Source organism: Lepisosteus platostomus, chromosome 11, assembly GCF_059453375.1.
Source record: "Lepisosteus platostomus isolate fLepPlt1 chromosome 11, fLepPlt1.hap1, whole genome shotgun sequence".
Lineage (NCBI taxonomy): Eukaryota > Metazoa > Chordata > Actinopteri > Semionotiformes > Lepisosteidae > Lepisosteus > Lepisosteus platostomus.
Genome location: NC_142621.1, coordinates 30,384,284 through 30,398,214, shown reverse-complemented (window position 1 = coordinate 30,398,214; position 13,931 = coordinate 30,384,284). Strand labels below are relative to the sequence as shown.

Here is a 13,931-nt window from a genome sequence, read left to right as displayed (position 1 = left end):
CAGTTAAAAACAGATCAAAGTTAACAAATCATAGAAATTCACAATTCCATTCCTAACTTAATGTAATAATTAGGGTAATAGGGTTAAATATATTTTGTCAAGTTTTGAATCTCTTATCAACATACCTCAAAAAGGCTTTATTTCATGCTCAGAAGGCTGCCGAAGAGATGTGGATGTTGAACTCTCAGCCTCCAGGGAGCGTTTCTTTTTTGCTTTAAGGGATTTCTTCTTTGCTGCCTTAGCATGGTGTTGTTCGTCAACATCCAGCTCTCTTGGTACAATGGACTCCTTTGGCTTTTTAGAAGACTCAGGGGCAAACCTCTCTCTTTTCTCAGTTGAAACATTTCTCAGGTCAAACGATTCACCCGCTGAGACCCTGTCATGGCCCATCTCTTTCATGCCACCCACCTTTTTCTTGGGGAAATCAGAAGAACTATTCATTGGAAAAGGTAGTATTTTGTTAGCACGAGGAGGAATCATGACTCTTATTTTCTCTGTAGTGCGATTGCTGTCATCCTTAGGTTTGAGGGACTCCAGAGGTGAATTTGTGCCTTGCGCAAACTCTCCCTCCTGGATATGTCTAGCGACACAGCAGATAATTCTCTTCATTGTTTCAGGGTTTCTTGAGCCGACCGCTATCTGTAAATCTCTCTTGCAGCCAGTCGCCTCCACCATACTCCGATATACAGCTCTAGTAGTTTTCTTCACATGCTGTAATAGTAAATGCTCTTGCTCATCTGCGTTGCACGAAGCAAGGCTGGGAATCCTTACTATTTTCTTCATCACATGTTCAGTGAGTTTCAGGGTCAATTCAGTGAGCTGGGACTCAGGCACCAGTTCCAGCTCTCCTGTGTCCTCTCTAGGGAATCCAGGCCGTATTTTCTCAAACAACCCGCTGATGATGCGTTTCACCCCAAATGTGTCAGAACAGGGAGCTGAAGACACCAGCGGCACACTTCCGTTGCTTGCTCCAGCCTCGTCTCCAGCCTTGGCATTGTCCTTGGCTTTGGCATTGGCACTGGCATTGTCATTGTCATTGTCCAGCTGAGGAATGAATAAGAGAGACGCATTTAAGACATGTCAGAAACGTTTGTGGTTCTAAATTAGCAAGCAGGTGCCCTATGAGGGTAAGTCTTGCTGGCTTGCTGCTGGGGGGAGGGGGTTAATGAGGTTTGATTCACACCGCCTGCATCAGCTGATTAAGACTTTATCTATGAGAAGATCCAGAAGGAAACAACATGATAATTCAAGTTCATCCATAACCCATTTTTGCAATGACAACTGAAAGAATGTGGCTACCTTTGGACATTCAGATATTCAGCACATACTGTAGATACATTCTACAGTATGTGCAAAATATACCCATTTCCATCTTCCAATTTTTCTGAGTACATGAAGCACATTGAAGTTGTTACATTTTGTGACAAAAGTCATACACATCACAAAGGCTGAACTTAATCTTTTAATAAACTGGCACAGGTCTTTTACTACGGTGGCACAGTAGTTAATAATAATAAGGTTCAATAATAAAATTCCTCAATGAGACACGCTGTTTTCAGTTAGCGTATCTGTTCTGTCAAGATAAACAGAAGAGAGGATCAAGAATAACTTAACACTATTAATTTTTAAAATCCAGGAAATGTGTTTCTTATAATAAGTATTGGTCCTCTGGTCAGGTTTCATCAGTAGTTTCTCTATTTCTTCTTCTGAAACACTCGGGCCAGTGCAGCAGACACCCTGGTCAGCACAGATGACTTTGGTGGCTTCTCCCTGGGGTTTGGTTGAGGAGCAGAGACTCCTGAAATTACACAGTAGACTGGTTTGGCACATGAGCATTCAGGAATTTGTTTCGTTTAAACTAGAACGTCAGACCTGTGCACATAGATTTACTCACAGATGCCTCAAAAGTATCAAGCAGGAAATGACTGAATTAAACCCCCACAACTACAGTATGTGGCACTAAGAGCCATGGTCTCAATGTTTCTCCACAATTGAAAGTAAATCAAACTAAATTATATCCAACTGTACAGAGGCAGCTAGAGTCACTGACAGATTTAGTGAAGAGTATTTCATTCATCAGACACACTCTCCCAGCACTTACATAACACCTGTTATACAGCACTCAGCGCAAAGTGCATCTGAGGAAGGCCCCCTTTGAGATAAATCCTTTTTTGGGGTTCCCCTATGAAGTATTATTAGTTTGCCCCCAAAATGTCTTTGTGCAATATCTTTTTTACAAAGGGCATTAGTTGTTTTAAGTTTGGACAGAGTTCACCAGTCATCCCCTGAATTTGAACTGGTTTGTTTTGGCTACTGTACTTTTTAATATTGTAGCAGAATGATATATACAGATAAAGAATAAGAAAGCACTACTCTCATTAACGTTCATTACTTTCAAACACATTCAAGGGAACAGTGGGGACATACAGGCCAACCTGTTCAGAATTACTGCACATGCCTCTTTTCATATATTTGTTTTTAATTGCCAGTTTCAAATCCTATAATGAAGGAAATGCACAGTTCCATTCAGTATTATGGTCAGACATTTCTATTACAGCATCAGAGTGTGAGATAGAACTCACCTGGCATAGCACTGCGAGGCTGGCTCCATTGATATCTCTCTGGAGGGGCACTTTCCTTCTCGAAGATCTGTGTGCACACAGAGCAAACAGCGAACGGCATCAGAACGTTTTCTCATCAATCTTTCGAATCCTACTGTCACTTTATCCTCCCATTAGCAGTTAAAAGCAACGTTTGTTTCCATAGAAAATGCAACAGAACCACAACATATTACAGTATCATAACTTTTTGTTTGCAATAACATATCCACAATGGTCCTCTTCCACAGTGTGGAACAAAGTGTTAAGCCCTAGTCCACAGTAAAACTGTATGTATTGTATACTACACTCCCTTGAAATTCTGTCAATAAGAAAGAACTATCATGAATCAGATCCGTACCTTCTTCCTTACAGTTTGTGGGATGCTGTTCTTATCCCTCAGTTGCATGAGTTCCCTCTTTCCAGAGCTGTTGAAACTTGAGGATGTGCCCTGAATTTCATAGAAGTTACCAAGGTCGGCGCTGGCATTGTGGCATGGTTCCCTCTGCATCACAGGTGAAGTCAGCTGAGGTTTTTGGGGAATCAAATGGAGAAAGCCAGAATTCACTCCCGGATGTGGAGCATCGGAGGTCTGTTCCTTCCTCTCTCCCCTGGATCCTGCCTGTGGCATCCTCTCAAAGGCATCAGAGGACATGTGAGCCTCATAGTATGGCACGTTTTGATCATTTCTTAGCTTGAACTGAAGCCTGTTCTTAATTTTGGTGCCAAAGTTCACCATCTTCCTGAAAAGATTTTTCTTTCCTTTTTCTTTGTGGCGAAACTCTGCATACATCAAATTAGCCTGCCATACAAATAAAGAGAGAGTTAACTTCAATGTCAGTTGTGTTTTTTAGTTGCCACCAAAATTAGCCTAGACTCTCTTTGGGAACAGAAATCACATTTTGATGTGTGGATTGGTACTGCAGTTAAAAACAGATCAAAGTTAACAAATCATAGAAATTCACAATTCCATTCCTAACTTAATGTAATAATTAGGGTAATAGGGTTAAATATATTTTGTCAAGTTTTGAATCTCTTATCAACATACCTCAAGAGGCTTTATTTCATGCTCAGAAGGCTGCCGAAGAGATGTGGATGTTGAACTCTCAGCCTCCAGGGAGCGTTTCTTTTTTGCTTTAAGGGATTTCTTCTTTGCTGCCTTAGCATGGTGTTGTTCGTCAACATCCAGCTCTCTTGGTACAATGGACTCCTTTGGCTTTTTAGAAGACTCAGGGGCAAACCTCTCTCTTTTCTCATTTGAAACATTTCTGAGGTCAAAAGATTCAACCGCTGAGACTCTGTCATAGGCCATCTCTTTCATGCCACCCACCTTTTTCTTGGGGAAATCAGAAGAACTATTCATTGGGGAAGGTAGTACTTTGTTAGCACGAGGAGGAATCATGACTCTTATTTTCTCCGTAGTGCGATTGCTGTCATCCTTAGGTTTGAGGGACTCCAGAGGTGAATTTGTGCCTTGCGCAAACTCTCCCTCCTGGATATGTCTAGCAACACAGCAGATAATTCTCTTCATTGTTTCAGGGTTTTTTGAGCCGACCGCTATCTGTAAATCTCTCTTGCAGCCAGTCGCCTCCACCATACTCCGATATACAGCTCTAGTAGTTTTCTTCACATGCTGTAATAGTAAATGCTCTTGCTCATCTGCATTGCATGAAGCAAGGCTGGGAATCCTTACTATTTTCTTCATCACATGTTCAGTGAGTTTCAGGGTCAATTCAGTGAGCTGGGACTCAGGCACCAGTTCCAGCTCTCCTGTGTCGTCTCTAGGGAATCCAGGCCGTATTTTCTCAAACAACCCGCTGATGATGCGTTTCACCCCAAATGCGTCAGAACAGGGGGCTGAAGACACCAGCGGCACACTTCCGTTGCTTGCTCCAGCCGCGTCACCAGCCTTGGCATTGTCCTTGGCTTTGGCATTGGCACTGGCATTGTCATTGTCATTGTCCAGCTGAGGAGGACGAACAGGCTTTTTGCCTGTCAAAAAGCACAAGCTTGTGAGTTCTCTAACCAGAAGCTAACTCATTAGTCTGGCAGTAAACATAAGAAAAAACTGCATGGTAACAGTAAAACATGAATTAAAATAGATGGGGAATTCACTCTTAAAATAATTGCATACAGTAATAGAACATTTAAACATAATTTTCCTTAAATATACTTTTGATAGATGCATACTTAAAATGAATAGAGTTTCACAGCTCAACACAGTGACAAACGAGTCTGCTGATTTTACTGTATTAGTTGTGGTTTTTGTATTCTGCCCTGCTGAAGAAACAGGTTCAACAACCTGCTGTTCTAAAGACACATCAGCTGGCTTAGCTTCTGGTCTCCTCATAGGCTCCAGAGTGGCTCCTCTGTTACCTTTTGCAGGAGGTTCCTGTTTTTTGTTCCACGGTCTCCCTCCGGGGGACATTCCTTCCTCAGTCTGGAGTTCACCCACTGTCTGTTGTCCAGGTTCATCCTTGCTGCTTGGCTGCCCCTGACGTGGTCTCTCTTTTCTTGCCGGCAGAATCTTGTAGGTTTCGAAAGGTCTTCCTCTTGTTGGTTGGATAAGTTTCCCATCTATTTCTCTTTCTTCCGTGTGCAGAGAATGAGCAGTGCTGTCAGACCCAGGAACGTTCCCCTTGGAGAATCTTTTCGTGTCACGATCCAGAATCACATTGTCTTCCAGGGTCTCCTGTGTGCTTTCCACAGAGACACTCCTGGCAATCCCTGGTGACATAAAAATGCATGTTGTGTCAACTGTAAGTAATGAAAGGGTAGACAATTCAGCAGAAAATGTAGGTTATGTTTGAATGGAAAGCAGCATGGGAAAATGGCATGTCAGAAAATGATTACAAACAACCAAAGGACATTCACAACAAACTTTTAAACAACATGATTCATGGTAAGAGAATACAGCAAAGTTAGGCACAATATAAACACAAAATAACACAAAAATAAAATCTTTACATGATGTATTTACAGTTGCCTTTCAGCTGATACTATTATTATTATTATGAGTATTGGCACTGCTAGTATTGAAAGCCATCTCATTAGTCAGGCAGTAAACATAAGAAAAAACTGCATGGCAATAGTAAAACATGAATTAAAATAGATGGGGAATTCACTCTTAAAATAATTGCATACAGTAATAGAACATTTAAACATAATTTTCCTTAAATATATTTTTGTTAGATGCATACATAAAACGTATAGAGTTTAACAGCTCAACACAGCGACAAACGAGTCAACAAAAGTTGATTTTACTGTAGAAGATGTGGTTTTTGTATTCTGCCCTGCTGAAGAAACAGGTTCAACCTGCTGTTCTAAAGACACATCAGCTGGCTTAGCTTCTGGTCTCCTCATAGGCTCCAGAGTGTCTCCTCTGTTACCTTTTGCAGGAGGTTCCTGTTTTTTGTTCCACGGTCTCTCTCCGGGGGACATTCCTTCCTCAGTCTGGAGTTCACCCACTGTCTGTTGTCCAGGCTCATCCTTGCTGCTTGGCTGCCCCTGACGTGGTCTCTCTTTTATTTCCGGCAGAACCTTGTAGATTAATAAAGGTCTTCCTCTTGTTGTTCGGGTAGGTTTCCCATCTATTTTTCTTTCTTCCGTGTGCAGGGAATGAGCAGTGCTGTCAGAGCCAGGAACGTTCCCCTTGGAGAATCTTTTCGCGTCATGATCCAGAATCACTTTGTCTTCCAGGGTCTCCTGTGTGCTTTCCACAGAGACACTCCTGGCAATCCCTGGTGACATAAAAATGCATGTTGTGTCAACTGTAAGAAATGAAAGGGTAGACAATTCAGCAGAAAATGTAGGTTATGTTTGAATGGAATGCAGCATGGGAAAATGGCATGTCAGAAAATGATTACAACCAAAGGACATTCACAACAAACTTTTAAACAACATGATATATGGTAAGAGAGTACAGCAAAGTTAGAGATAATATAAACACAAAATAACACAAAAATAAAATCTTTACATGATGTATTTACAGTTGCCTTTCAGCTGATACTATTATTATTATTATTATTATTATTATTATTATTATTATTATTACTATTATTATTATGAGTATTGGCACCGCCAGTATTGAAAGTCATCTCATTAGTCAGGCAGTAAACATAAGAAAAAACTGCATGGCAATAGTAAAACATGAATTAAAATAGATGGGGAATTCACTCTTAAAATAATTGCATACAGTAGTAGAACATTTAAACATAATTTTCCTTAAATACACTTTTGATAGATGTATACTTAAAACGTATAGAGGTTCACAGCTCAACACAGTGACAAACGAGTCTGTTGATTTTAATGTAGAAGTTGTGGTTTTTGTATTCTGCCCTGCTGAAGAAACAGGTTCAACAACCTGCTGTTCTAAAGACACATCAGCTGGCTTAGCTTCTGGTCTTCTCATAGGCTCCAGAGTGGCTCCTCTGTTACCTTTTGCAGGAGGTTCCTGTTTTTTGTTCCACGGTCTCCCTCCGGGGGACATTCCTTCCTCAGTCTGGAGTTCACCCACTGTCTGTTGTCCAGGTTCATCCTTGCTGCTTGGCTGCCCCTGACGTGGTCTCTCTTTTCTTGTCGGCAGAATCTTGTAGGTTTCGAAAGGTCTTCCTCTTGTTGGTTGGATAAGTTTCCCATCTATTTCTCTTTCTTCAGTGTGCAGAGAATGAGCAGTGCTGTCAGAGCCAGGAACGTTCCCCTTGGAGAATCTTTTCGTGTCACGATCCAGAATCACTTTGTCTTCCAGGGTCTCCTGTGTGCTTTCCACAGAGACACTCCTGGCAATCCCTGGTGACATAAAAATGCATGTTGTGTCAACTGTAAGTAATGAAAGGGTAGACAATTCAGCAGAAAATGTAGGTTATGTTTGAATGGAAAGCAGCATGGGAAAATGGCATGTCAGAAAATGATTACAAACAACCAAAGGACATTCACAACAAACTTTTAAACAACATGATTCATGGTAAGAGAATACAGCAAAGTTAGACACAATATAAACACAAAATAACACAAAAATAAAATCTTTACATGATGTATTTACAGTTGCCTTTCAGCTGATACTATTATTATTATTATTATTATGAGTATTGGCACTGCTAGTATTGAAAGCCATCTCATTAGTCAGGCAGTAAACATAAGAAAAAACTGCATGGCAATAGTAAAACATGAATTAAAATAGATGGGGAATTCACTCTTAAAATAATTGCATACAGTAATAGAACATTTAAACATAATTTTCCTTAAATACATTTTTGATAGATGCATACATAAAACGTATAGAGTTTCACAGCTCAACACAGCGACAAACGAGTCAACAAAAGTTGATTTTACTGTAGAAGATGTGGTTTTTGTATTCTGCCCTGCTGAAGAAACAGGTTCAACCTGCTGTTCTAAAGACACATCAGCTGGCTTAGCTTCTGGTCTCCTCATAGGCTCCAGAGTGGCTCCTCTGTTACCTTTTGCAGGAGGTTCCTGTTTTTTGTTCCACGGTCTCTCTCCGGGGGACATTCCTTCCTCAGTCTGGAGTTCACCCACTGTCTGTTGTCCAGGCTCATCCTTGCTGCTTGGCTGCCCCTGACGTGGTCTCTCTTTTATTGCCGGCAGAACCTTGTAGATTAATAAAGGTCTTCCTCTTGTTGTTCGGGTAGGTTTCCCATCTATTTTTCTTTCTTCCGTGTGCAGGGAATGAGCAGTGCTGTCAGAGCCAGGAACGTTCCCCTTGGAGAATCTTTTCGCGTCATGATCCAGAATCACTTTGTCTTCCAGGGTCTCCTGTGTGCTTTCCACAGAGACACTCCTGGCAATCCCTGGTGACATAAAAATGCATGTTGTGTCAACTGTAAGTAATGAAAGGGTAGACAATTCAGCAGAAAATGTAGGTTATGTTTGAATGGAAGGCAGCATGGGAAAATGGCATGTCAGAAAATGATTACAAACAACCAAAGGACATTCACAACAAACTTTTAAACAACATGATTCATGGTAAGAGAATACAGCAAAGTTAGACATAATATAAACACAAAATAACACAATAATAAAATCTTTACATGATGTATTTACAGTTGCCTTTCAGCTGATACTATTATTATTATTATGAGTATTGGCACCACCAGTATTGAAAGCCATCTCATTAGTCTGGCAGTAAACATAAGAAAAAACTGCATGGCAATAGTAAAACATGACTTAAAATAGATGGGGAATTCACTCTTAAAATAATTGTATACAGTAATAGAACATTTAAACATAATTTTCCTTACATACACTTTTGATAGATGCATACTTAAAACGTATAGAGTTTCACAGCTCAACACAGCGACAAACGAGTCTGCTGATTTTACTGTAGACGTTGTGGTTTTTGTATTCTGCCCTGCTGAAGAAACAGGTTCAACAACCTGCTGTTCTAAAGACACATCAGCTGGCTTAGCTTCTGGTCTCCTCATAGGCTCCAAAGTGGCTCCTCTGTTACCTTTTGCAGGAGGTTCCTGTTTTTTGTTCCACGGTCTCCCTCCGGGGGACATTCCTTCCTCAGTCTGGAGTTCACCCACTGTCTGTTGTCCAGGCTCATTCTTGCTGCTTGGCTGCCCCTGACGTGGTCTCTCTTTTATTGCCGGCAGAATCTTGTAGGTTTCTAAAGCTCTTCCTCTTGTTGGTTGGATACGTTTCCCATCTATTTCTCTTTCTTCCGTGTGCAGGGAATGAGCAGTGCTGTCAGAGCCAGGAACGTTCCCCTTGGAGAATCTTTTCGTGTCACGATCCAGAATCACTTTGTCTTCCAGGGTCTCCTGTATGCTTTCCACAGAGACACTCCTGGCAATCCCTGGTGACATAAAAATGCATGTTGTGTCAACTGTAAGTTATGAAAGGGTAGACAATTCAGCAGAAAATGTAGGTTATGTTTGAATGGAAGGCAGCATGGGAAAATGGCATGTCAGAAAATGATTACAAACAACCATAGGACATTCACAACAAACTTTTAAACGACATGATTCATAGTAAGAGAATACAGCAAAGTTAGACATAATATAAACACAAATAACACAAAAATAAAATCTTTACATGATGTATTTACAGTTGCCTTTCAGCCTATACTATTATTATTATGATGAGTATTGGCACCACCAGTATTGAAAGCCATCTCATTAGTCTGGCGGTAAACATAAGAAAAAACTGCATGGAAATAGTAAAACATGATCTAAAACAGATGGGGAATTCACTCTTAAAATAATTGCATACAGTAATAGAACATTTAATTAAAGCATAATTTTCCTTAAATACACTTTTGATAGATGCATACTTTAAACGTATAGAGTTTCACAGCTCAACACAGTGACAAACGAGTCTGTTGATTTTACTGTAGAAGTTGTGGTTTTTGTATTCTGCCCTGCTGAAGAAACAGGTTCAACCTGCTGTTCTAAAGACACATCAGCTGGCTTAGCTTCTGGTCTCCTCATAGGCTCCAGAGCAGCTCCTCTGTTACCTTTTGCAGGAGGTTCCTGTTTTTTGTTCCACGGTCTCTCTCCGGGGGACATTCCTTCCTCAGTCTGGAGTTCACCCACTGTCTGTTGTCCAGGCTCATCCTTGCTGCTTGGCTGCCCCTGACGTGGTCTCTCTTTTATTGGCGGCAGAACCCCGTAGGTTAATAAAGGTCTTCCTCTTGTTGTTTGGGTAAGTTTCCCATCTATTTTTCTTTCTTCCGTGTGCAGGGAATGAGTAGTGCTGTCAGAGCCAGGAACTTTCCCCTTGGAGAATCTTTTCGTGTCACGATCCAGAATCACTTTGTCTTCCAGGGTCTCCTGTGTGCTTTCCACAGAGACACTCCTGGCAATCCCTGGTGATATAAAAGTGCATGTTGTATCAACTGTAAGTAATGAAAGGGTAGACAATTCAGCAGAAAATGTAGGTTATGTTATTGAATGGAAGGCAGCATGGGAAAATGGCATGTCAGAAAATGATTACAAACAACCATAGGACATTCACAACAAACTTTTAAACGACATGATTCATAGTAAGAGAATACAGCAAAGTTAGACATAATATAAACAATACAAATACACTTTTGATAGATGCATACTTAAATGCTGCATTTACACCAGTTGAGTTGACTGAGTGGTCCTCAATTGCAAATAGTTTTTTTTTTTAAAAAGACAACAACAAGGTGGAGAAAAACTTGATTTCTTACCTTCACTGTCACTATTGTTGGGCTCTAATGGCAAATCATAGCTGGCAAACAAAACGTTGATGATGAATTGTACCAGAACTCTGGTGAGCAGGTCCAATGCATCATTATGTATCTGTGAACTGTGATTCGTCTTCTCTAGGCCATGTCCTGAATTCGTCACTGACTCTTTGCCCGGCATTTTTTGTTCAACGGTATAGAATTTCTTATTAACCACATGTGGAGCACCAAAAACATCATGTTCCTCTGATTCTCTCGATTGAGAACCTGGGAAAGTCAGACACAGTTCCAAAAGCTTTCTCACCGATCTTTCAGCGTACAGAATCAGAAACTGAATGGAAAACACAGATGTTTTCAAATTCTTGTCTGCTGTTTCAGAATTGGGATTGTTATCTAACTTTTTTGTGATGCTTGACTCCGAAATCACTTTTGAAACAGTATCGATCAGTTCCTCTGAAAACAGACTGGGTATGCTACTGGTGAGAATCCCTACCAGTGTCTTCCCAGCAGCGTTCATTGTGGGAGCCACTGCAATGGAGCTGTTTGAACAGCCCCGTTCTTCTGGCCCTCCTATCTGAAGTAGCGAGACATTTGCTGTGACTCCCGGGACCTGAAGTCCATGGGACACCTTGTGAATCCTCCCAACTGACTCATGAGCTCGACTCTTAGAGGTGGGAGTTACATCACACTCACTTGTGTCTTTGTTAGTGGCACGATTACATTGATCTTCTGCACATGCCAATAATTCTAATCTAGTCACAATTCTATCGACAATTTTCATGGCAATAAAATCAATGTCGGACAATGAAATTGCTGCCTGGATAGTTCCAGCAGGAGTCGCACAGGTTGGTGAGGTGAGGGAGTGGTCTCCTTCCTCAAAACTGGCAGCTCTTGCTCTCTCTGGTTCCCTCAATGTTCCTTTGGAGGGTGAATCCTTGATCAGATCAGGTGAAGTAGAGAGTTCCTTCCAAACCAGGGCTTGGCTCAGCTGTCTGATCTCAGATGCCACTGTGTCTCCCTGTTTCGCTACAAGACTCATTCGACTTGGAAGCTTGGGGAAGATACTAGATGGCGTTTGTCCAGGAATATTGCGGCTACAGTACTCGACCTGACCCATGTGAGAAGGGAATACTGTTGCAGGTGCATTGACAGTTTGAACATGCTGACGAGAGCATATTTTCTTACGGACAACTGCTTCTTCATCTGCCTTTCTGTCTTTCTCAGACTCTTTGGCATTGAGAGACAGGTTCAGCTCTGATACTTTAACAGTCTCAATTCGTATTATAATAGTATCTACCTGTAAACTTGCCAGCAAGGATTCCTCTGAGAGCGTAGCTCTCATTGTTTCCACCCTATTCATCTCACTCTTGATGGTCTGCATTAGCTGGCAGACAATGTCCTGGGCACAGGTTTTCACCATTAACTGAATATCCTGACTTTTCAGGATAGGTCTCAACGAACTGATATCTCTTAACACACCCAAATGCTCTGAGGCATTGGGACATATAGGAAGAACGGATTTTTGCATCAAGTGGCTCTCCTTGAAAGAATAAGGTTCACCGGAGTTAGTCTGTGGTAGAACTCGTTTTAAAGTAGGAAAATGTTTCAGGGGGCCATCTAATTTATCTTGTTTGTCAGGTGAACGTTTTGCTGCACTGAATGCAATCAGAGTGTCCTGAGTAAAAAAATGTTTTAGTTTAGTCATCGCAGTTTTAAAGACATCTTCATTTACTGAATGAACCTGCCTAGATGAAACTGCTGTTTCAAATTCTGGTGGGAAATCTGAGTTGCAGGCTTCCTTTGTATCCTTGTGCTTTTCAGTGGAGGCAGCACGCTGAAGTTTTTCAAGAATAGCATCAACAAGACCAGAAGCTGCTGCATTGACTTCCAGATAAAAACTGGAAGAGCCTAAGGACACTGTCCTCTGGGAATGTTTTGGCATATCCAGTGCTGTTAGTAAAGCTGCTTCACCAGAAATGCTGACTGGAGTCTCCAAAAGATCAGAGGGATTAAAAGACTTGAGCTTTGCTGCAGCTCTCATCATAACTTGACTGACTAACAGCGTTGCTCTCCCCCGAGATTCTGATTTGTGTCTATCAGCTAAACACTTAGCAACAGGTCTAACTTCCCTTTTAACTAGCTTCTTAGGAGTATTATTGATCTCAGATTCCGAGATTCCCATTACATTTTCCTTGAGTACTCTTTTGGTTCCCACTGGTGACTCAAAAGATCGAGGATTTATATCACAAGTCAGAAAACATTTAGCTTCTGTTTCTTGCTTGGGAAAGACTTCCTCTACAGTCTCAATGTGCTTGAGTGGCACAAGCTGAAAGGAGCTGCTCCTGGTCACAGAACTTCCAATGGATGTAACCATTTCTCTGTTTTGCGGAACATCAGGAGTTAACTCACTAACCCTTTGCCTGTCTTTAACTGTCTTGATCTCTTCTAAGACAGCATTGATGATTTCCGATGCCACGATTCCTAACTCAGACTCCATTTCCTCCTGAGTCACTGCTTCAACGGTGTCAGTGAAACAAGGCTCAAGTTTCTCAGAAACAAGCTGTAAGATCCTCCTGGCAACCTGGGAGTCTGTTGATTCCACCTCCTGGGTCTCCAGGTGGACTGGCACACCATTTGCTGGCCTCTTGGTGGAATTTTGTTGTATGCTTGTTGATAAGGCAGAATTGACACACTCAAGGACATCATCTAGAATATTAGATGCTAGATTACTGGACCTAGAGGAAGGTATAAGGCTTCTGACATGAGAATGCCATGGTTCTTCCTGGGGGGCAGGATGTTGTATTTCAATGAGTGCTCTACCTATAACATCTTGTACTATACAGTCTGCATTTTTGATTATGGTAGAATTAGGGATTCCAAACAGTTTCTTTAGAGGTTCAGAGCTATCTGCCTCAATCTTTTCCCTTCCTTCAGTATCCACCAGTCTGGGTGAGGGTGTGCCAGTTTTTATGTGGCTGGGTGCATCATTGCCTCTCTGTTCCTCTGCGTAATTCTCCAGGGAAGTCAAGGATGAGCATGGTGAAGCAAAGGGAGTGGAGGTCCTGCTTCTCCCACATATGAAGCCACTGCTCTTCCTCTGGACCTGCACTGAGCAATGGGAGCCAGTTCTGGTCAGGGAGTGAGAACTGAGCGTAGCC

At 41.6% G+C, this 13,931-nt stretch overlaps 2 protein-coding genes and 1 long non-coding RNA gene across 3 annotated transcripts in view; all 3 read right to left on the bottom strand.

Annotated features, from left to right (window-relative positions):
- Positions 1-121: 121 nt before the first annotated feature.
- LOC148652400 (uncharacterized) overlaps positions 122-13,931 on the bottom strand; it is a 71,798-nt gene continuing 57,988 nt past the window's right edge. Inside the window, exon 2 of the mRNA XM_088599097.1 lies at positions 122-1,340. Coding sequence (XP_088455223.1) covers positions 127-783 — 657 coding nt within the window. The 5' untranslated portion in view covers positions 784-1,340 and the 3' untranslated portion in view covers positions 122-126. The remainder of the gene's footprint in view (positions 1,341-13,931) is intronic.
- On the bottom strand, positions 1,450-4,594 carry LOC148652404 (uncharacterized). The gene is made up of 4 exons (XM_088599096.1): positions 3,646-4,594; positions 2,959-3,399; positions 2,583-2,649; positions 1,450-1,798 (listed from the first exon to the last, which is right to left on the bottom strand). Exons 1-4 carry the CDS (start codon positions 4,300-4,302, stop codon positions 1,695-1,697), a joined length of 1,269 nt encoding a protein of 422 aa, XP_088455222.1. The 5' UTR covers positions 4,303-4,594; the 3' UTR covers positions 1,450-1,694.
- LOC148652403 (uncharacterized) lies at positions 10,348-11,671 on the bottom strand. The gene is made up of 2 exons (XR_015925084.1): positions 10,777-11,671; positions 10,348-10,425 (listed from the first exon to the last, which is right to left on the bottom strand). It is a non-coding gene; the product is annotated as an uncharacterized LOC148652403 (long non-coding RNA).